Consider the following 23,757-nt stretch of genomic DNA (forward strand, 5'->3'; position numbering starts at 1 on the left):
GCCAGTGTTAAAACCGCCAAAAACAAACCCACGGCCTCCTTCAATCAGACTGCTGTAGCTAAATCTCCCTCCACTAAAGACAAGCCTGCCCCCAAAGTAGTTCAAATTGCTCTGTCAACTCCAGCAAAGGCTGCTACACCTGGTGGTTCTGCAGCCATCAAAGATAAAGTCACATCCTCTGAAAATCGGAGCATTGTAATCAAAGCTCCCATCACCACCACCACCACCACCAAAGAAAAGCCTGCCCCTGCACAACCAATTAAGGTGGTCATCAGTGATGGCTGCGATTCCGGCAACGCCAAGGTGCACGAGCTGAAGCCTGGCACTCCTCTGGTGATGACGCATTGGATCAGCTTGTTGCCTGGTGGATGCACTGGGGGATGTGAGGCCGACATGTCTGCGCTGAAAGGACGCCTGGCCCGACTGGAAAGAGAGATGTCCTATTTAAAAGATAAATGTATAATTCTGTCATATTCTCCAGATTATTATATTTGACACAACTCATTAGAGATGTGGATTTAGTAATTTTGTTTCTTTTTGTTGCTGCCCAGGTCCATGTTCTGCAAATTGTCAAAACGACTGTAGTGGCAATGGGGAATGTGAGAAGGGGAAATGTATCTGCCAACAGGGATTCATGGGTCTCGACTGCAGTAAGTGTGCACAAGGAGCTGAGTGTAATAAAAGTAAGTGAAAATCTGCACCGTTTTTGGGATGTGATTAAAGACACATTTCTTTAAGTGATAGAAAGTTATCCTTTACTTGTACTTTGACTAATATCTTATTAATACTATGATAGTAACCTCTACTGTACAATTTCAGAAACTGCCAAAGGAAAAGTCAAGGTAACCGTGGAAACCCTACAGGTGAACAAAGACAAGGAAAGCGTGCAGGAGAAAACCACCAAAGTAGAGCACACACTGTTCCAGAAGAAGGAGCAGAAAAAGGGGTCTGACGCTAAAGAAACTGTCACCAAACCCATAGTCTCCACTAATGCTAAAGCAGGTATCATTAAGACACAAACTAAACAAGAAGCCTATGTGAAGAAAATTACGACAAAAGACTCTTCAAGTGCCACAAAAACCAGCCGCCCAACTGTTGGTCAAGTTCTGTTGAAACATGAGGGGAAAAAGCAGGAGGAGGCTCGTAAAGGCAAAACAACAATCCTGACCTCTAAAAAGGTCATCCAAAAAATTGATCTCAAACTTGTTAAGGAAGGAACTCTCAGTAAAACCCATCCTAGAACTGACCAACTAAAAGACGAACCTCAAACCAATGTAACCCAGAGTAATGTGAAGAAATCGAATGGCACGGCAAAAATTCTGAGCATTCTGACAAAAGTTGAGGAAACCAACAGAACCAGAACCGAGAAGAAGACCTTGGAGCAGTCCACACTGGCTGACAAAAATGTTACTCAATCATCTGGAAATAAACGCAGCAAGAAGGTAAAGGCAGACACTACCAATGTGCAATCTGTTGACAACAGAAACACTGACACTGGAAAAATTGTAAAAGACAAGCTGACGCAGCGGAGTCAGTCCCTGGTTAATTCAACCATTGCAGCAACGTCAGTCCAAACTCAAGTTGTGCAGAATAAAACAACCACCCATGGATCTGGGAGTGTGAGAAGGATGGGAGGATCTGGATTAGGTTCTGTAAAAGTTGTGAACATCTCCTCCTACAGCTTCACTGTCACATGGTCAGCACCACAAGGGATGTTCAAGAACTTCACGGTGATCAGAAGAGAGCCACGGACAGAGGGTGACGAAGATGACCAAGAGGAGTTTGAAGACGAAGCTCTCGAAGGAGACAGGGCCTCCACAGTTAGGAACACAACTGAAGTCCAGGTACAGAGTGAGAGCACCAACACGACAGCCCCCTCCAGTAAAGCTGTTGGATCTAAAGGCAAAGCTGAAACAAAGAGAATCTCTATGGTGGTCCCCGGCAGCGTACGCTCCGTGGAGTTCAGTAACCTGAGGGCCAACATAGGCTATGTCCTGCATGTGTACGGCACTGCAGCTGAGAGGAGGTCAAAGATTCATAGAGCAACTGCAATTACAGGTAACTCAAGTTGCCCGACATTTTTCATGAAAGCATATATTCTCTACAACGACCAGAAGCACGATCAGTACTGAGAGTAGTAAATGTGAATACTAATCTCCTTGATTTCTCTAACCAGGTCCTGAGCCAGCCACAGAGATGGTTTTCAGCAACGTAACAGAGTCTTCTATCACTGTTTCCTGGTCCAAACCAAAGACAACATTCTCTGGCTTTAGGGTCACGTTCACCAACATCATCACAGGTTTGTTTAAGGGCTGCTTGGATACTGCATCTCAGGTCAAAATCCTCTTGCTTAATATCAATTTGTAATTTTCTTTTTTTGGGAAGCAATGATTGTGTGAGTGTGACATGTGTTGTATTGTCCGGGTAGGGGAGAGCCGCTTTGTCACAGTGGAGTTGCAGCAATCTTATGTGGTTCTGTCCAAGCTGTCTACTGGATCCACCTACATAATCACTATAACTACGACACACGGCAGAGCCCAGAGTGACGCGCTCATATCCCTCATGACCACAGGTACACAGTTAGATAAACTTACCATTATCCACATGATCTCGTTTTGTCTTAATGTGGGAAAATCGCAAAAGAATCACGCTACGGATTATGTCTTGACTGCAGTGCCCGCTCCTCCAACGCATCTGCAAGTTGTCAACGTGACAGACACCAGAGCTGTGCTGCAATGGACACCCAGTCTGGGGAAAGTAGACCGGTTCATCATCAGCTATGAGTCCTCCAAGAGTGAGAGTGGCAATATCCCCCTCATAAACAATGACAACGCGTTAACGACTGTGCTACGACTACTTTTATTAATTCTCCTTCTTGCCACAGCTCTGAATGTGACGGTGACTGTGATGCTGTCTGGAAACTCTGTGGAGCACCAGCTGAGAGGCCTGCAGAGAGGCACCCTGTACACAGTCAAAGTCCTGAGCCAGAAGGACAGTCTACAGAGCATGGCCATCTCAACTACTTTTACAACAGCTAATTGTGAGAAAAGATTGAAATAAAATGTAGATCTGGTGCATAAAGTGTGTGAACTCAATACATCTTTGTCTCCCTCAGTGGTTAAAGCCAGTGAGGTGGCTCCTCGCTCTGCTGTGATAGCGTGGAGAACTTCCACTGTTGTTTATTACAGCTACAGACTGATCTACCAGGTGGCCGGAGAGGAGACAAAGGTGATTCCTATTTCCTCATCAATATCACATACAGTACAAAGAGAGTGGCACCATTGACATAAAAACCTAACGTTGTGTGTTCTCTGTCGATACATTAGGAGGTGATCCTGGACCAGTCCATCACAGAGTATAAGTTGACAGGGCTGTTGCCAATGTCACGGTACATTGTTCTGGTACAAGGCGAGAGAGATGGACAATACACATCTGTTGTCACCACAGAATTCCTTACAGGTGTTGTATATCATGTCACAGAGTACTCAATAATCTGTTTTACCAATACTTAACCCTTGTGTTGCCTTAGGGTCATTTTGACCCGAATCAATATTACACCCTCCCCCCGCCTTTGGGTCATTTTGATCCGATTCAATGTTTCACCCTCCTGTTACCTTTATATTTACTAACATATTTTACCCTTTGGGTTCAATTTGACGGCAGCAATTAAAACCTCCAGAAAATTATTAGAATTAATATTGTTTTCCAAGTTTAAGTGTGAGGCACTTTATGTTTGTTTGTTGACTACCGAAAGAACACCGACATTAAACATTGAATGGGGTCAAATTAATCCTAAAGCGGGGGGAGGGTGTAATATTGATTCGGGTCAAAATGACCCTAAGGCAACACAAGGGTTAACTCAACAAATATATGATTTGTGACTTTTTTTTCTGTTACCCTTTAGGCAAACTGCGTTTCCCTTTCCCCACTGAGTGCTCTCAGGAGCTGCTGAATGGAGCTCTGCAGTCAGGAGAGCTGGATATTTACCCGCAAGGAAAAGAGGGACAGGCAGCCAGAGTCTACTGTGATATGGAGACTGATGGAGGCGGCTGGACGGTGAGATAATCTGATGTTCTTTGAAAACTTTGTCCAGAGAAAAATTGACAGTTTTGGAAGTATTGTTTTGGATAATGGACACCAATCTGATGTGTGTGTTTGTAGGTGTTCCAGAGGAGGATGAACGGGAAGACCGATTTCTACAGAACATGGAGTGAATACAGTGCCGGCTTTGGAAACCTCAGCGAAGACTTCTGGCTCGGTACAGTTGAAGCAAATTCTTACTACCATCACATCTGCATAATATATATATTTTAAATACATTGGCCTCATCTGTTCACTTCTAATTTATATCACTATTAGGAAACGAGCTCCTTCACAACCTGACCGGTGCTGGGCCTGTGAGTCTGAGAGTGGATATGCAATCTGGGAATGATACTACGTACGCTCACTACGCAAACTTCTCCGTTGGTTCCCTGGAGAAGCACTATACTCTGGGAGTGTCTGGCTACACTGGAACTGCAGGTGAACACTTTACTGGACATGTGCATATACTATGTTACGGTAAGCGTCTGATAATTTAGACATTAATGTCACTATTTCTCGGTCAGGTGACTCCATGAGGTACCATAATGGACGCCCATTCTCAGCCCGGGACAAGGACCTTGATCCCTTGGGGATCCACTGTGCCAGGGCCTACATGGGAGGCTGGTGGTACAAGAACTGCTACAAGGCCAACCTGAATGGCCTTTATGGCATCAGCAGTAATAATCAGGTACTATTCACCTCTCTGTGACGTCACTGACATGTAGCACTTCTATCTTTGATGATACAACACACTAACCAAATAGCATCACTTCTCCGTTTCTGTTTCTGAATCAGGGAGTAGTCTGGATAGACTGGAAAGGTAAAGACTCCTCCATTCCCTTCGTTGAGATGAAGTTCAGACCGTCCAGCTTCTCTCCTGCAACTCATGGCTAAGATTACATCAGGCTTCCTTCATTCAACAACAGCTAACAAAAGCTATTAGTACATTTGATTCAATGAACAACTTTTTTTTTTTTACTGTATTTTTGGGGAAATATACCAAAAGCGTGGAGAAATGTCTCTTTCAACTTTTTTGTATCTTGTTCTACTATTCTGCCTGACCTGTTCATTTCAACACAGTTTTGTATTTACTGCAATACGTTCTTGTGCCAGCCCACTACTACTGTAATTTAATATGCACTGTCTCACTCCATTGGAATAAATCTGGCTGATGTGGGTCTGAAGTGTTGATTCTTAAGGTTTTGTTACAGTGAATTAAAACACCCAAATCCTTTGATGAAAAACTGTTTCTTCATTCCCTGTACTATAAAGAAATGCCATGACTGACAGACATGACAACTGTGAAATGTTATCATGCCCTTCAGCGTGTCCTGGCCCTGTGTGTGTGTGGTGCATTCATCTTATTGTCAGATATGTTGACATACAAAATGTTTAGACATCCTTGATTTTTGTGAAAACAAGCCAACAAGCTATGAGACAGATGAGGAGACTATAAAAGGGGCAAGCAGTGTGCTGACCACCTTTCTGAAGGGGGACACCAGCGAGAAGACACAAGATGCCATTAGAAATATCATGTATCACTGTGGGAGCTGTGTTTCTAGTTGTGGTGCTGTTGATGGTACGGATTTGCGTTAATGGTCATCGGGAAAAATCTGTACAGGAAGACCACAAGGGAAGTACGTCTACAGGTAATCATCTATTTGTTGTCTGCATATTTAAATATGTTGTTTGTACAATTCCGTGTTTTATTTTCAATATCATGATTCATGAACGGGACATTTCCTCAACACAAACGAGAGGATTTGTATGATAAGTGTTCATTCTCTCTCTTTTTTTACCGTTGTCTTTCTTAACTCCTTCCTCCAGTAGTTGAATCTGGACTGCTGCAGTATTTCTGTCAGTTCCTGCCCCGCTCCTCGTCTCCTTGCCTCCCGGGTCCTCCCGGCCTCTTTCTTCTAGGTAACATGATGGAGCTGACGCACGAGCATCTGCCAATCCACCTGACCAATCTGGCACAGCGGTACGGAAACATCTACCGCCTGAAATGTGGAAACACAAGTAATCATCCCATTTCAGATTTATAGATTTCATTCCATCTAATAATGACTTTAAAACAAAGTCAGTACTTTTTGTGGGTTTTTTTCAGCCATGGTGGTACTTAATAGCAGTGAAGTCATACGAGAAGCACTGGTGAAAAAATGGTCAGACTTTGCTGGGAGACCAGTTTCATACACGGGTAAACAACTCAAACTTCTTCTGCATCAATAGTATATCATTTGTATGTCCTTACTCCCTGTAGCTTACTGATTTCTCTCAGGTGATATTGTATCTGGGGGAGGGCACACGATCTCTTTGGGAGACTATAATGAGGAGTGGAGGGCACATCGTCGTCTTGTCCACAGTGCTTTGCAGCGTTGTTGTCAGAAATCATTGCATGATGTGATCGAGAGACAGGCACTGCATCTAAGAGAGGTACAGAACACAAGCGGAACAAAAGGAACACCAGTTAATCATATCGTGCCCAATCTTAAAAAACTCAAATAAAATAAAAAGACCTGAAATGTGCAAGCAGAGATCCAAATGAAATATTGGAGAATTTCCACAGTGGTCACATGAAAACATAACGTGTGGTACGTTTACTGTTTAGGTTTTGATGGACTATCAAGGCTGTGCTGTAGATCTCTCGGAGGATTTCACAGTGGCAGCCAGTAATGTCATCACCACTTTGGTTTTTGGAAAAGAAGTGAGTATCTCTGTGTCACAAATGGTTGAAAAATATGCTTTTCATCAATCGACGGCTGAGCTTGGTTGCTGTTTATCTTGGGGACTGGGCAAGGTCACTTTTCATGTGGCTCTTCTTAAAAGGTTGCGTAACTTGTGTTACTTTGGAGCCATCAGAATGTACTATTCTGTTATTGGACAGTGCATTGCAATGATATTTTCAAATATAAATCTCTGTGTTTTCTAGTATGAGAAGAGTTCTTCAGAGCTGCAGAGGCTGCATAGCTGTCTGAATGAGATCGTTGCTCTGTGGGGTTCGCCCTGGATTTCTGCTCTGGACTCCTTTCCACTTCTCAGAGTCAGTTAATATGCACTGGATTGACTATAGATCAAAGCAAAGACCAGCAAACATCCTTTAAAATGCCGCTTCACAAATTGTCAATTGTTTTCTCAAAGAAACTCCCCAATCCTGTATTTGCCCGTCTCCTGAAAGAGGTGGCCAAGAGAGATGACATTATAAGAGAACATCTCAACAATTACAAGGTTAGTGAAAACAAATGCCAAAGAATAAAGACATACAATGATGTTAAATCGCTAACCGGTGTTTGTGGATACGTCTATCTCAGATCCCCAAATCCCACTTCCTGCTTTACCGATTTTAATCAGCTGTTGCTTTATTGTCTAGTCACAAGACAAGAAAAATGAGGACACCATTACAGGATACCTCCTCCGGGGCCTTGACAAACATCCCAACACAGATCACAGAGTGGTAAGCACATCGAACAGTGAACATCAGGGGGAGATCCTTTTTGAAATGTATCAGGAGTACATCTAATATCATTCAAGACTAATACTGGAATTTTACATCTGGTATTCTGTAGGTAGTACTTCTGTAATAAATTATGTGTATTCGTGTGTCCAGTGCCTGACAGATATTCATGTTCACATGGCCACTGTGGACCTTCTCATCGGTGGAACAGAGACCACGGCCGCCTGGCTGAACTGGACTGTGGCCTTCCTCCTCCACAGACCAGAGGCAGGGCACATCATTTACTATATAACAACATATTTACAAACCCTGACATTTAACTCAGTGTCTCTCTCCAATTTTATTTTAATCTTCAGGTGCAGGGCAAAGTCTATGACGAGTTGTGCACAGTACTAGAGGGAAGGTACCCCAAGTACAGTGACAGACACAGACTTCCTGTCCTGTGCTCTCTGGTCAACGAGGTGCTCAGACTCAGGCCGGTCGCCCCGTTGGCGTTACCACACAGAGCCATCAGAGACAGCAGGTCAGCTGACTGGCAATATGAAGTTAGAATGAAAGGATTAGAAGAGTATTCGCTAACTTTCACGTGTCTAGAAGATCAGATATGGTCCAGACAGAATTGGTACTGGCTGGTACAATACAGACCAGTTTACAGACCTACGGTTCTCCAGTATTTCATTCATCATGTTCACTCCTTGGTCCAACACCAAGACTGAAAGTATGGTAAATGGTGAAATAATACAAATTTGGCACTGCTTTGATGTAAATACCTACCATGTACAACATAGCTGTAAAGAAAGAATTTCTTTAGAAAAATGTATAATGACTGCATGAAATCATTTATACAAAAAAACAAATATGTTGACGCTGGGAATGAAAACAAGTAAACAGCATGAACTGTTGCTCCGCACGATGAACCTCTGCTCTGAAAGAAAGGCTTGCTTCCTGCCAACCAACAACATCATGAATACAAAACTAGAATTTGTTGGATAATGTTTATGTCTATAACATATGATATATTGCTATAGTGCTGTTGGTATCAGGTCTGTCAGTCAGCAGATACACACAAACTTTGCATTATGGAAAATGTATAACTCACGTCCATATTTAGTATTGCAGGTTACTTCATCCCTAAGAACACAGTCATCATTCCTAATCTTTTTGGGGCACATCATGATCCTGCAGTTTGGTCCGACCCATACAGCTTCAAACCAGGTACTGCTCTAACTGTGAGGTGGAGTGCATTCCTTTTCACTTGCTCAGCAGATCCCAAAATAAACTACTCTCTGGCTTTCAGAGCGCTTTCTGGAAGGTGGAGGGATCTCCACCCGAGCCCTGCTCCCTTTTGGAGGGGGTGCTCGGCTCTGTCTGGGAGAGTCTGTTGCCAAAATGGAGCTCTTTCTGTTCACCGCCTACTTGTTGAGAGATTTCCACTTCATCCCCCCTGAGAATGAGGCCTCTCTGCCCGACCTGAGAGGAGTTGCTAGTGTTGTTCTCAAGGTCAAGTCCTACACCGTTACAGCACGCCCAAGGCCTGTGACTAATCCATGAACTACAGGTCTACTGCTTACTTGTTGCTGAGATGTGCAAATAAATGATTTTCTGTTTTACTCGTCCATGAAAAACAATAATTACAGAACATCAATGTGTATGTTTCTCATCAATACTTCTTTCCATTTGCCTGAAATGTTGGATATCCAGATATAATAGTCTGTTAATTGGTTCTTAAAACTTAATTCATACAATGACCTATTCAACTATTTCTAAATAACATGTAACCCAGGCCAGATAGATATTGTCTTTTTCAAATTGCATGGCAGTTAGATGAACATAATAAACCAGTGTTTGGCAGAAAGTTACAAAGATGGACTGAGTACTGTTCAGGTGGAACTACATGCAGAGATAGATAGGGTGTGTACAAGTTACCGTACACTGAAACTGGTAAATTACTCGTCATTATACAAGATAAATATGTCAGAGTCTGACAGCACCATCTAGTGGACAAAGACTGAACACCCTCATTGCTGGTTTAGAAACTCTACTTGTGAACGTGTTTGCATGAACAACACCAATGGAGATAACAGGTGTTACTTGAGAGTATTGTCATTACCTTCGCATTGAAAATGCCGGAAGGTTATGTTTTGATCGCCGTGTATTTATTTATTTATTTATTTATTTGTATGCGTGTTATTCGCAAAACTCAAAAAGTATAGAACCGAATCGCATGAAATTTGATGGGATGATTGTTTATTATCCGGGGACCAGTTGATTAGATTTTGGGATCGATCGGGTCAAAGGTCAAGGTCAAAGGTCATGAACAGGTCAAAATGTTCTTGAATCGCATGAAATTTGGTGGGATGATTGGTTATTATCCGGGGACCATTTGATGAGATTTTGGGATCAATCGGGTCAAGGTCAAGGTCATGGAAAGGTCAAACTCTTTTTTTTTTACCATAGCACGATACATTTTTGTCCAATTGGCATGCAACTAATGCCAAAATGTTCATAATTCAATGCCCAATCTTGTGATATGCGAAGGTATGCGCTCTACCGAGTGCCCATTCTAGTTTGTACATGTGACAGATATGAAATACACAGACGGTTCAAATAAAGCATTCATTTGCAGACTGGCCAGTTTATAAAGTCAAAGAGTTCATTCAAAAATATGAGCATGGCCTCTCCTAGACTGGTGTTAAGAATGAATCTCGCTGCTGTATAACTTAGTTCCCTTCTTTATATTACTTCATTACTTTTTTAATTGTTTATAATTTTTTTACTTTTTTTAACTTTGTCATTACTTTTTAGCTTTTTTTATAACTTTTTATGACTTTTTAGTACTTACAAAATATATTATAATTTTTCATTACTTTTGTACTTTTTTTAAATTATTACTTTTTCATTACTTTTTTACTTTTTATTACCTTTGTACTTTTTATTACTTTTGTACTTTTTATTACTTTATTATTATTTTATTACTTTTGTACTTTTTATTACTTTTGTACTTTTTCATTACTTTTGTACTTTTATTACTTTATTACTTTTTTATTACTGTTGTACTTTTAATTACGTTTTAATTTTTTTTTCTTTTATTATTTTTTATAACTATTAATTTGTACTACTTTACAGTGATATTGATCCAATAACAGTTATATTCCCTCTCCAGCTTCCTCCCACAGTCCAAAGACATGCTCAGGTTAATTGATCTCTAACGTGCCCTTAGGTGTGAATGTTTTTTCTTACTTTTTAACATTTTTTATAACTTTTTGTAACTTTTTTATATTGAGGTTAGATGGGTGAGGCTACTCCTGATTGAAGATTAATGCAGACTCATACCAACTAAATTACTTGGTTAGTAGCTGTATTTGTTTTTCATATTAGTTAAACCACAAATGAGTTGCTCCAATGTACTTTCATGAACATTTTAGAAAACTTCTGCCATTAAAAGGATTTTGCAAAAAGCAAGAACATTTGAGAGAAGGATGTTTCTTTCTTTCATACGAGCAATAGCTGGACTTCCGTTTGGTAATTTTAAAAGAAAAGTGATCTTGTCAATTGGTTGTATTTTTGGACTATGACTTAATAACACAAAGATCACTGACTTAATTTAAATCATGCTGAGGTACGAGGCCTATATGCAAATATTCAAGCTTCCAACATTACATATAATTAAGATCAATTCTTACAATACAATAATTAATAAAACAAAATATACACTTCAGATAAACTAGTGTGAAAATAATTCATGAATATCAGATGTGGCTATGAAGACGGCACGGTCTGGGTATTTGTGTCTTGTTTCCTGTTTAATTTTGAAGTCCTTGTCTTAGAATTGATGGCAAATTAAAAGCAAGGGACACAATATAATGTTTATAATATACATTTATTTCTGTAGGAAAAATATCAGAATGAAAAATCCTAAAAACTTTACAAAAGCAATGCATCTCCCTTTAACTGGGCATTATATATAAATTGTAAACATAGAATTTCAATAAATCCTGAGGCATAATTTAATTGGTCCCAAAGTCATAGAAACCACAAATTCTAGTTAGTTAACAAAGCATTGCTGTAATGGTATAGATCATCACAATTTGTATATTTTGTTCCCTTTGTTTGTACGCGATGCTGCCTTCATTGTCGTCGTTAACCCGCAGAGTCCATAATAACATTCAGTCTCAAGCCCACGGGAATATGGTCCGTCAGGCCAGCCAGCTGGGTTATGAAGGTAACCTCTTCAATTTCCTGGATGGGGACAAACAGAGTGCATGTTTTTCATGACGCTTTTTACTGGGGATAACTTGCCGTGATAGAATACCTTTTCTATATGTAATGAATGTCAGTATTTTTTCCATATGCAAATGTTTCATGAATTATTTCTCTCAAAGTAACTTGAAACTTCAAGCGGCGAGAAACAATGGCTGTAAGCGGCGATGTGCGGGTCCTCGTTCCTCTGCGCACGACGGGGCTGCCGGCTCACGCGGCCCGAGAATGTCTGCCACCGTCGGAGTCTCGGAGTTACACGTTTTCCCCTACTTGGAGCGATGCTGGGAATTATACTTTGCAAACATTCCACCACTTGCTGTATCCATGTATGGCACGAGACAACATGCATCAACATAATACATTTGAAGTGGATCTGATTAATTCCCTTCATCAAGAGTTCAGTAACGTGTCGTGGGACGAAATACACAAAGATTAATGGGAAAAAACCTTTTTGGTAAAGTTCAGAGCATGGTCCCAAGAGAGTTATTGTTAAGTTAACATGTGATACATAAGCCTCCCAAATGTTGTATTTCTATGCCAAACCTACTGCAAAGGCTGCTTTGTTGAAGGTCTCTTGACATTTTGTAAAGGGTTGCTATTGAGCCGAATTGCTATTTTTAAGAAATACAATCATATCATACAACTCCATTTAGGAGAGTTAATGTGTGCGCTAAGTTTGGATGTATTTTGAGCAATTTTAGACCCACCAAAACCACTTTTGTGTTCATGGCGAGGAGTGCTTAGCCATGGCAACAGCCTTTCACGAAACAACAAGATGTATATACATTTTAATTACTAATGTTTATAGATCGTATTGACCAAATTTGACGTCTATCCGATGATTTACCTAGGATGAAATCATTAGACTAAAATGAACGGAAAAATCACCAATATCAAAATGTCCAAATTCCGGTGCGTGTTAAGTTTAGTTATGTTTTTTTACGAGGGTTTATTCGTTTACGGAGGAAAAAATAGAAAGAAAATGCAGATATTGAGCGATACGCTGGTTGGTGGGGTATGATGAATACACCTGGGACACGTTTCTTTGGAGAGGAAAATAATAAAAATAATTCCTCGAAAAACAATAGGTTCCTCTACGACAAAGTCGTCACGAGGACCCGAATAAGGAGAAGACTGTTGAGGAAAGAGGAAAAACGCACACGGACACATACCGTTCGGCAGTGCTTTGAAACGGAGTTTTCGCGGTACAGGATGTAGTCGATCCGACGTCCGATCCACGGCTGGCCAGTCTCAGGGTAAACCAAGGGTCGGTCTTTTCCAGGAACAGGAGGGGAGATGTACCGCTTTCTCAGATCCTCGCTCTCCAAAGTTCTACAGAGATACACAGAGAAGACGAGTTGATCTTCAGATCCGCTTCAATGACAACTTCTGATCATGTCATGAGAGTTGTGCTGTGCAGAGGTTTGAGAAAATGGAACAGAGTTTACCTTCGAAGACTTTCTGGGGTGTTTATGTCATCTTCATACAATGTGGGCTGCTCCAGCAGAGTACCTTTGGGATGCAACCCAATGAAATGGCAAATAAGTTGTCATTATTTGTCTTGTATTTGCTGTAGTATAATTGATTGAAATGGTACGCACCAATGACCCAGGGCTTCTCTTTTCCAGGACCTGCCCTACAAGGATCTCTATAGTCCTCAAACAGACAGTGGCTTTGCTCCAGGGTGTCATCTAGACAAACATGTATGAATAAGAACGTTTTGGTTCAGGGGTGAAGAAGGTAAACAAAAAAATTAAAACAAAGGAAATTTCAGAGACTCACCAGGTGAGCAGTTGTCAAAGTTGAAATCTCCACAGAGCACATCAAAAGCCACGTCCTCGTCGGGCAGTTTGTTGGCAGCTTGAAAATCACCAATCCACTTGGTAACAAGGTTTAACTGCTCATAGCGAATTTCCCCTTCTCCTAAATAAAGCAAACACATGGCAGATATCACACACCTATCTTATATTTGTTTTCTAAAAAGAAAAATACTAAACTTTGAGTTAACCTGAGTTTAAAATCAGAAAATGTGACTTGCCCTCTGGTGCATGAAGATGTGTGCAGTTAAAATAGCCAACCACATTCTTCTGTTTCTCATTCTGCCCGATTAGCACCTAAACATTTCAAAAACATGCATTAAATACATTTTCATTGTGTTCATACTGTGAAACCATTATTAATGTGAATTCTGCAACACAAAAGAACAACAACTGCTTTAACTGAGGCATAATACATGATATTAAGCAGGCACCTTAGCGGAAAGGAGGCCTTTGGCAGCTAGTGCGTCTTCCCCGCGGCTGTTGGGAAAGCAGTGGTACTCGGCCTCAAGCACAAGGAACCGGCTGGCTAAGAACAGCCCACTGTTGAAGAACTTGAAAGAGGAACACCTGCATGGTGGCTGGCAGGCGTACACGCCAACGTCATACAGTATGTGTCCAAACACGGGTTTTAGTGCTTGGGTGAGCTTCTTGGCCGCCCGCTTATCGAACACCTCTTCGAGACACAGGATGTCCACATTGGCTGGAAACAATGACGAGACTTCCCAGGGCACATCGTCCTGTTGGCGGAGACCCTGCGAGAGCGAAGCTCGGGGAACACTCCGCTGACTTGCCCGGCCTTGCTGGTTGGAGTCGTCATTCATATTCAAAAGCAGAGAAGGGGAGTCAGTCGAGGGCTCCTCTGTGTCATCACAGGTAACCTGACTATTGGACAGTGGGATTGAAACATGCACTCCAGCTGAATCAGAGTGATGACTCACTGGTGCATGTTTATCAGGAGCCCCATATGAAGAGGAGTTAACGGTGGGAAGTATGCTGTTGGAGGGACTGGGAGTTCCACAGCTGCTGGGGGAGTCAACAAAGATGCGGCTATGGGGTCGACACACACCCTGCACAATGTGCTGACCAATCACAGCCGCTCTGTGCTGGGTGTGCCCCAGGTTGTTGAAACGAGCCAGGCTGTCAGGCAACAGACATAGGTTGGCTGTGGCAAATCCAAATGAGGCCTTTCCTACTAACTCGAAGCCCCTGTGCGTCTCGTCTGGTGAGGCTGGTGTCTCTCTGTGGTAGTGAAAGGGCCTGCGGCAAGCCTGGAGAGGTGCCCAGAGCATAAATCCCAGGAAGCCCAAAGGGGCCGTTACGAGAAAAAGAATAAAAAAGATAATCGAGCCAAAGAAGACCTTGAGGGGGTGGAGGTAGCATTCCTTCTCGAGGCGCTGGGTTCGCTCCGGGGTGGTGGACTTGCACAAAGCAATGAGACGATCAAGAAACCAGAAGCAGGGCAGGATGAATGCCCATCCCACAGCATGGATGCCTGCAACACACCCATTAGGAAATGGAGATGCCTGCAGGGCCATGCCGCTGCCCCTTTCCGAAGCAACAATCGGGATGAGCTACATCAGGACTTCCGTTTTAGCCTCATTCCAGTGCAGTGTCTCTTATGAGCTCCATTGGACACTAGGAGACAGAGGGAACAAATGACAACGTTATGGACAATTGTAATCAATGAACAGATGCACTGACGTCAAATGCAGTCAGACCGGCTTACTGCACACTCGCGCGATGCATTGTGATCCCTTTTAGGGAGGCAAAGAGAAACAACAGCGTGCAAAAAACACATCATCTAGGCGTCAACATCTGCGATGTTGCAAATCACTAGCGCGATATGACAGCACACCTTTGTGACACAAATTAATTACAGTCTGAAGTCATTGGGTGCGTCAGCATCAACACCACATATTTTAGTTTGGGAAATAATGTATCAAATAAAAACAGATATTCAATGACTTCAATTCAAGCAGTTTGGACACGACACGGTTTACACTGGAAATCCCAAAAAAATGTCAATCTTGTTTTAGTTGTTTCTCTTTGATGAACAGTGCGTTGGATTTAAGCGTTCACTACTAATGCAGACTTTGGGCTCGGACTTCAGGAAGTAGAACAACCCAACACCCTGATTATACAAACAAAGTCCCCATTCAAAGCAGGACATGCTATAGATTGTAGTTATATGTATTGTGAAGTGATGCAAACTTGCTGTGTCATTGTGCCTCGTCCGTCGACACTCAAACAGGTAGGTGGCTCACCTAGCCTACTCGGATCTCCTGTGTATAGGTAAACTACGCTATAAACTATCCGTTTCACTAATTAACGGTTCAAAAACTTTTCACAATCTACATACGCGCGCGCGCGTGTGCGTACGTGTGTGTATAACCGGTCGCTGTATCATTACAGCACATGGCTGACACGACACATGTAATACATGCTGAATATACAATTATGTTTCGAACATTTTAGTTATCGCTAATGAGAGCTGTCACCTGTCCCGTTGCCACTTAAGCTAGCTTGAACCACTCGACTAATGGCAGCCCAGGTGATCTTACCTGAGCAGAACCACTGCGGTCAACTGCGCAGACTCTCGGGTCTCCGTGGTGAAAGGAGCAGACACCGACACATTGCAGCGCACCTATACGCTGACATTCATAGTAAACACTCTCGAACGACCCAGATCCGAATGATCCACGGTTTTCAAAATAAAATGTCAACGTATCGTATACTTGCATACACGGGCATTAGATTGACCCAACATCCGGTTTTCAAAGTAAGATGTCAACAACGTTTATACGTAATTGCATTGATGGAAATGAGATTAAATGAATAATATATCCATTAATTATAAAGCATGTTGCCTTCCGCTCGTGAGTTAAAGAGAAAATGCAACTCAATGTGCGTGAGGTGTCTTTATTCTTTGATTTGAGGGTTAATAGAAAGATAATTAATTTAGTTATATCTGACTGACTGACTGCAATGTATGTGTTCAGAACATTTCTGACCACATCGAAACAAAAATTAAATATACAAATCAAATAATATACTTTAGCAATTCAGATATTTTCCAAAGTTATAACTTTGTAAAATATATTTTGTGTATTTCATGTGTTTTATGCAACACAAACACAAGGTTGTTTCAGAGTCTACTGATCTACAAAACTCAGTCTGAGTACTTAACTAATACTGGAATAAATAAATGTGTTGGGAAACAAATATATTATCTTGGGCTCTCTTCTTATTGACAACATAATCACAATGCATCTGGTTCAAGTCATTTCCATCTCTTTGCCATGATATTCTGTCTGCTTCATACTGCATCTCAAAAAGGCAAAACATTATAGAAATATAACAAATGAACTCCAACGCATTCAAAATGTATCAGCCAGTATTTACATACACAAAAAACATATGAATCCAGTACTGAAATCCCTTCATTGGCTCCAAGCCAATGTATCCGAATAATAAGATAATAATGGCCAATATGTGTGGTCTGGGCTATTTATCAGGCTTGAAACCAGAGAGATATACCGCTCTATAGAGCTTCATGCATGTGTAGACATATCTTACCATTAAAAATCCACATTACATCAACCCATCCGGTCCAAAGATAAATCACAATAATAACAGGTGGATAAAATAACAATAAATACCACCACAGGAAGAAATAGCCTTCAACTAATCACACTCCCCCCTTGAGTCTAGAGGTCCATCACTCACTCATCTCACGATCGATGAAGTGGGGCATACAATACATCCTTATGCCGAGCAGGCAGCGGTATATACTCAGTATTTCTTCAACAGAAAGGCTGTTGGATGTGCAGTTTCACCGTGCAGACGTGTAAAGTATATATGAATCGGAAACTACCTTCCTGTGAAGGTTCTTATGGTTTTACCGTTCATAGAATGGAAAGTTGTTTTCTTTGTGCTCAAAATTGACCCACACAATGATTATTATGTAGTATCGTGTAGCAGTGTTTTTTCTAAAATGTTGAACTGTAAATGTTTGCCGGTTTTTGGACAGTCATGCCGAGCAAATAAGGAGAGGCTTTCTATCCTTCTTCTCGGCCATGTTGCAGAGGCAGGTGAGCACAAGCGAGGATTCCTTCACGCCAAAAAACGACAGAAATCAGGTTTAGAAAATAGCTTTATACATAGCATTAAAGATCGTTTCATGTTGGACCACAAGGTCTACTTACAGCTTCATCTGGGGCTTTCAAGCATAGCACAGTCTTCAACAAATTATGTTTCCTCAATTGCCATGGTGATGGATGTTAGTTTTTTTTGCTGGCCTCTAGGTTAAACAAGAAAGTTCAATCTTGACCTTGGAAATAGTGGTTTCACAAAATAATCCCAACTCAAGTTCAATTTATTAACCTTCTCCGGAATTGTATTAACTACATAAAGTTCGTACTGGGCTAAATTTGCCAACCTGGTCGGATTGTCCTGAAAGTGCAATGGATGACATGTCAATGTTCATGTTCCTTGATAATGAAGAATATGTGACAGTTGAACACTCTGGGAACATTTAGTGTTAAAACGTTATACTGTTTAATGACTTTGTATGAAATAAGTTTCTAAATTGAAATAAAGTTTTGTACAACACGTCAAATAGCTGATAAAACCGTAATACCCCCCCAAAGTACAACGTAGACACTCTAGATATATATATATATATATTAGGGCTGTCAGCGTTAACGCGTTAATCTATGCGATTAATTTGGCCGCGTTAACGCACTAAAATATTTTAACGCAATTAACGCAACTTTGTTTACTTCCGGTGTTCGTTGAAGTTTTTACACTCCCCTGAGTGTCAAGCCACGGCAGTGCGGTTTAACACTGTTTCAGTTTTTAAAACAATTATTTCTCCGCGAAAATAAGGAGCAGAAATCAGTTAAAACTCGTAGATGAATCAGTCGGGTTTCCTCCTGCTCCTCCTTCCTCCCGTCTCCCCCTCTGATACACAGAGGAACGGAGGGGCGACGTGTCGGGTGACGCGGCGCGGAAAGAACTCGTCACACGAAACCTTCAACGTGATTTGTCAATCCGTTTGTCTGTCAACATTTTGCGAAAAAAACAACCAATGAACACTCAGTAAATCACAAAGGACCTCCCACCTCACAGGTGAGGCTCTATAGCAACCTGCCAGTCAGAGAGCAGAGAACACGGCGCGAGGACAATGTGCCTCATTGAATAGAGCTGAGATTGTTCTGGAATGTTTGATGTAGAACACGTGGGTATGTGTCATATGCAAACGCCTTTAAAAGGTGAATTTATTTTTTTTGTAAAATGGAGACATGAGCCCAGCCTCCAGAGGGTTAACGTGACATATGTGAATGTCAGTCATTTACCAAGGCCACTGGTTCTGCTGTGTTCAATGTTAAAGATGACAGGACCAATGGGGTCTCAATATACTTCTTTTTTTTTACTAATCTGGATGTTTCACTGAAGAAACAATTTATCATCCACAATATTAAATACCTCGCTGGCACTTTATAGGTAGGAGCCTCTTTGAAAACACAGCTCTGTGTGAAGTTTTGTCTTTAAAAAGAAGGAAAAAAAACTTTTAATCGCGATTAATGAATTTCAAAATCTGCGATTAATTAGTTAATTTTTTTTAATCGATTGACAGCCCTAATATATATATATATATATATATATATATTATTTAAAATAAAATAAACATTTACAATGGGTGAAGCCAAATATTATCAAACTGTGATAAATGAACACTAAAAGACAAAACAAACCAAAATTATGACTCAATTCTAGACCTGACCTTGAGCAATTATATTTCAGGATCTCTACCTGTTTTTTCTACTGCTTAGCCCCCCCTTGCTCTTCCAATAATAGCAAGAAGGTAGAGAAAGATGTTGATGATGTCTGTGTACAGGTTTAGAGCCGCAAAGACATATTCTTCTGGACTCAGGGACAGTTCCTTGTTGCCAAGCAGCATCTGTGTGTCCACCGCCAAGAACTGTAACATAGAAGACATCCACTATGGGTCAAACATTTCTCTTTTTCTAAAAACGGGTGAAACCTGTCGTAACTCACATCCTTTAAATGTTTCAGTGCTGTGGTCAAAATGGCAACTCGATTACTTACACAGGTGAAGAGCAACGCTCCCACTCCAGCATACACAATTTGCAGAATCCTGTTACGGATGAAGATGCAGAGGATGCCGAAGACGATGAGGACAATTAAACAGACGAAAAGCACACCGTAACAGGAAGTGAAGTCATACTTGGTCTGTTGGAGAAGGCCAAGAAAGACATTAAGCTCACATTAGAGTATGATCAATGGCCATTAGATGCAAAGAGGCCAGAGCTGACTGATACAAACCTGTAGAGAGAAGAGGACCACTGTGAAGCACACAACTGCTGTGATACCTACTGCCATGATCACTGAGTCAGTGTCATGGAAGCTGGCGATCATTCCCACCATGTAGGACATGCTGAGAGTCAGAACTGACTGAAAACAAGAAACACAAATACATCAGCAATCGTGGACGTTTGAGTGGAGTGCAGTTTCAAGGCATAACTAGGAAATGGAATTTCATTTTGTCAGAACCAAATAATTATTTGTGAGGCTCAACCTGAGTCTAATCTATGTAAACTTTTAAGAATAGGTATTGTATTCTAAACTGAAACATCTCATCTCCCACCGTACCACATCAGAATACATTGTAAATTTGTTATATTTTAAAAGGAAGGGAATCATAAAAATGTTTTTCCAAGATGCATGATTGATAAATCAGAAGGCCTACAATTAAGTAGTCCAGATACGCTAACACAGTATCACTGGGCTGTACCTGCTCTATTCTCTCTCTCTTATTCTGAAAAAGACTACATCTGAGCAGACTTACTAATGCGACAAGATTCCATGGATATCTTCGGCGAACGCTCCCACAGCAGCTGATCACACAAACTGACACGAAGAATATGCCATATGACACCAGGTAGGTCCACATGTTCACCATGACAAACATCTTGACTTCATCCACAAAGGTGAAAACAGCCACAAAGGCGAATGTCACAGTCAGCTGAGCAGTCAACACCAAGAATACCTAAAGGGAAGAGTGGATTATTGGGCAGTAGGTCAAAGGGTCAATATTTCCAACAAAGAATATCTATTGTTTTTAAAGTTGTATCAAAGTACATGATTCATTTAAAAACAGAGGTTATGTTTTAGGTTGTGTTTGTTTGTTAGATCAACAACTTGATTTCAATTCAATTCAAATTGCAAAAGAAATACACAAATAGTGAAGAATTAAATATAATAATATAAATAAAAACTACAATGCTAATCTATACAAAAAAACAAGATCCTGTGACGGGCTCATTCTCCCAGCTGTATTACCACACTAGCTCCTTACCTTTCGAATAAAGGCTCTTCTTATGCTCTTGTTATCCAATCCGAAATCAAAGTCTTGATTCTCATGAAAGGGTGGTGGGTCCTCCTCGCTGTGGTAAACGTCATCTGCAGCGGTGCAAACCAGAGACATAACATTGATTAAGTTACGCGACGAATGTTCATGTGTAATTACAAATATAGATATTCATATATGTGCAACAATGTTCGAAATACTAACCACTGAAGTTCCCATTGAAGCCCTGGCCTGGTGGAGAATATGGCGAGGAAGAGGGCTTGCCCATTCCGAAAGCTCCAGGAACACCTGGTCCAAAAGCAGTCGGTGGAGGGAAAGGGAGACCACCAGGAGCAGGGAAACCACCAGGAACATCACCAGGAGCAAGGAAATCACCAGGAGCAGGTGGACCACCAGAAGATGGGAAACCACCAGGAGCAAAGAAATCACCAGGAACACCACCAGGAGCAAGGAAATCACCAGGAGCAGGTGGACCACCAGGAGATGGGAAACCACCAGGAGCAAAGAAATCACCAGGAGCAGGTTGACCACCAGGAGCAAGGAAACCACCAGGAGCAGATTGACCACCAGGAGCAGGGAAACCACCAGGAGCAAAGAAACCACCAGGAGCAGGTTGACATCCAGGAGCAAGGAACCCAGTAGGAGCAGGTTGGCCACCAGGAGCAAGGAACCCAGTAGCAGGAGGGGCCCCAAACATGTTTGGGCTTGGTATATTCATGTCAAATGTGACAGGAAACGCGGTCTGCCCGGGAAGCGAGGGTGGAGATGGAGTCCCCTCGATGGGAGCGTATGCGGTCTTCTCGGTGGTCATCTCTGGCTTAGATCGGGAGCACAGACCCACTGGTGAGTGAGAAGTAGAAAATAAAAAGACACGGGTAAGATTATTCAGTGAAAAATAGATAGCAGTGTTTCGATGATAATGGTTGACAAACGCTCGGAGTGGGAGAGAGACGATATAACGTCACCGAGCCCACGTGACACGGGTCTTTTCCGGTTTAAATCATAGCTCATAACCACCGATGGCTGAATTCAAACAACGATGTGTTATTGTTGAGCAGACGATGTGGTCCACCACTAACATCGCCGCTAATTGAGGGTCAGACGAAACCTGACACCAGGTTTAATAACGTCACATATTTCCCACTGAGTTTCTGCCCGTTTCCTAAATGTAACGTTACGTTAGGCAACATTTGTGTGGAGTAATTTCGCTCGCAGACTTTACACTTAGATTCAACGGCATATTTGAGATTGGCACAGAGTTAACTGATAGCTATCATACAGAACGAGTTCATGTGCTTTGTGTTAACGTTACACCGTTCAACACAAGATGGCCATGTTTTTTTAACCAAACAATAACGTTGGGCCAAACGGTTGGACAACTGAGAGGCTGGGATAGCTAGTTTCAGTCTTTCAAAACTACTCACATTGTTTGCAGTCAACGTTTTAATCCCAGCAGAGCCTCTCCAAAATTATTTTGGGTATTTATTCCGTAGGTTTTTCCCACTTGGATTTTTTTTGTTCACCCTGACGGCTGTTTCTCTCCGCCCCCACGATGCGGATGTCGCGTTCAGGACAAGTGTGATGGTGGGTAGAAAAGGGAATCAGAAAGAGATCGCCTTCTCTTCATCGGTTGCATGATTATACAAATTGGATTTGTGGAGAAAACAAACGTTACTCCGACACACTTTAGCAGACATAAGACAGGCATGTTTGCTTGATATTCAGACATGTTCGTACTAATATGGCAACTGCGTTAGAGCTTTCAGAAAAGTGCGACTATTCCAGTCGCATTTATTACACGGATGTTCACACAAGCGCTTTTTACAAGTCTAAAACGGTATCACTTATAATTCCGGTATGATATGAACGCAGCACGAAAGCTTGTCTGTGACGTCCTATGCTCGAAATGCGCCAAATGAAAGTGAAGAGCAAAGAAATGTGGTTGTCTGAAAAAAGAGAAGGATAATAACCCCATAATAATAATCCCATATAGCATACTTTGAAAATGCATCACTCTGCATGAGTATTATTAGTGTTGGTACTTAAAGCGTATTTTGATGCGAATACTTTTGTTCAAGTAAAATGCTGTATGCATGACTTTTAATTGAGTATTTCTATGTAGTAGCACCTTTACATGAGTGAAAACGTTTCCACCACTGCTTAGCTGCATAATTCTTGGAAATAAGAAGTGCCTGCCATGAACCAGCAGGTGTCAGGAGGCCACCATAGCTATAGTAAAATGACCTAAGAGGGCCCTCAAAATGTCACAAAACAGCATTTGAATTAGTCTTAGCCTATGACACAAAAGTGGTTGGACTAGTGAAGGATTGTAAACTGGTGAATACAACAGGGAATAGAATGTGGGATCGCAAACAACCATAGGCTCCAGAGAAGAGTTTGCGTTTCAGTTGTTTAGGTCTGCTCAGCCACAGAAGAGACAATAAAGTGCAGTATCAATTACCTTTTTTTTTACAGAATTTATCATAATTTCTAAGCTTTAGAAATATTGAAAACAGGTCCACATCTTGAGGATATATATATATATTTTTTTCAGCAGGAAGGAATATGGCGAACAGCTTCTTTTCAACTACTGGTTGTAAAGTGAGGTAAGGGACTTCACCTACTCACTATGTTATAGTCACAGCAGTTACGCACAATCTCAGTTGATTTAAAATGTAAACAGTGGCAAGCATCAAATTATGCAACAGTATTCAAAGTTTAATCAATTACCTAAAAATGCAATCTATGGT

The 23,757-nt window shown here is 41.4% G+C and overlaps 4 protein-coding genes across 4 annotated transcripts; 2 read left to right on the forward strand and 2 right to left on the reverse strand.

Moving 5' to 3' along the window:
- Window positions 1-336: 336 nt before the first annotated feature.
- tnxba (tenascin XBa) lies at window positions 337-5,317 on the forward strand. Its single transcript, XM_056444404.1, has 14 exons — window positions 337-457; window positions 552-683; window positions 820-2,058; window positions 2,177-2,299; window positions 2,429-2,572; window positions 2,675-2,794; window positions 2,885-3,040; window positions 3,116-3,228; window positions 3,327-3,459; window positions 3,905-4,056; window positions 4,162-4,258; window positions 4,360-4,521; window positions 4,608-4,771; window positions 4,879-5,317. The coding sequence occupies exons 1-14, from the start codon at window positions 337-339 to the stop codon at window positions 4,975-4,977; spliced, it is 2,955 nt and encodes a 984-aa protein (XP_056300379.1). The 3' UTR covers window positions 4,978-5,317.
- Window positions 5,318-5,599: 282 nt separating this feature from the next.
- On the forward strand, window positions 5,600-9,085 carry LOC130213154 (steroid 21-hydroxylase). Its single transcript, XM_056444617.1, has 12 exons — window positions 5,600-5,732; window positions 5,911-6,102; window positions 6,191-6,280; window positions 6,362-6,516; window positions 6,692-6,787; window positions 7,013-7,123; window positions 7,222-7,308; window positions 7,451-7,534; window positions 7,688-7,801; window positions 7,891-8,057; window positions 8,646-8,749; window positions 8,832-9,085. The coding sequence occupies exons 1-12, from the start codon at window positions 5,600-5,602 to the stop codon at window positions 9,083-9,085; spliced, it is 1,587 nt and encodes a 528-aa protein (XP_056300592.1).
- Window positions 9,086-11,395: 2,310 nt separating this feature from the next.
- smpd5 (sphingomyelin phosphodiesterase 5) lies at window positions 11,396-16,302 on the reverse strand. The gene is made up of 8 exons (XM_056444056.1): window positions 16,176-16,302; window positions 14,046-15,249; window positions 13,833-13,908; window positions 13,577-13,717; window positions 13,396-13,485; window positions 13,243-13,306; window positions 12,967-13,126; window positions 11,396-11,773 (listed from the first exon to the last, which is right to left on the reverse strand). The coding sequence occupies exons 2-8, from the start codon at window positions 15,147-15,149 to the stop codon at window positions 11,675-11,677; spliced, it is 1,734 nt and encodes a 577-aa protein (XP_056300031.1). The 5' UTR covers window positions 15,150-15,249; window positions 16,176-16,302; the 3' UTR covers window positions 11,396-11,674.
- A 1,447-nt stretch (window positions 16,303-17,749) lies between these two features.
- Window positions 17,750-22,541, reverse strand: grinab (glutamate receptor, ionotropic, N-methyl D-aspartate-associated protein 1b (glutamate binding)). Its single transcript, XM_056443592.1, has 7 exons — window positions 22,432-22,541; window positions 21,212-21,847; window positions 20,996-21,099; window positions 20,486-20,686; window positions 19,963-20,091; window positions 19,726-19,869; window positions 17,750-19,597 (listed from the first exon to the last, which is right to left on the reverse strand). Exons 2-7 carry the CDS (start codon window positions 21,816-21,818, stop codon window positions 19,445-19,447), a joined length of 1,338 nt encoding a protein of 445 aa, XP_056299567.1. The 5' UTR covers window positions 21,819-21,847; window positions 22,432-22,541; the 3' UTR covers window positions 17,750-19,444.
- Window positions 22,542-23,757: the final 1,216 nt, after the last annotated feature.

This window comes from Pseudoliparis swirei, chromosome 22 (assembly GCF_029220125.1).
Source record: "Pseudoliparis swirei isolate HS2019 ecotype Mariana Trench chromosome 22, NWPU_hadal_v1, whole genome shotgun sequence".
Lineage (NCBI taxonomy): Eukaryota > Metazoa > Chordata > Actinopteri > Perciformes > Liparidae > Pseudoliparis > Pseudoliparis swirei.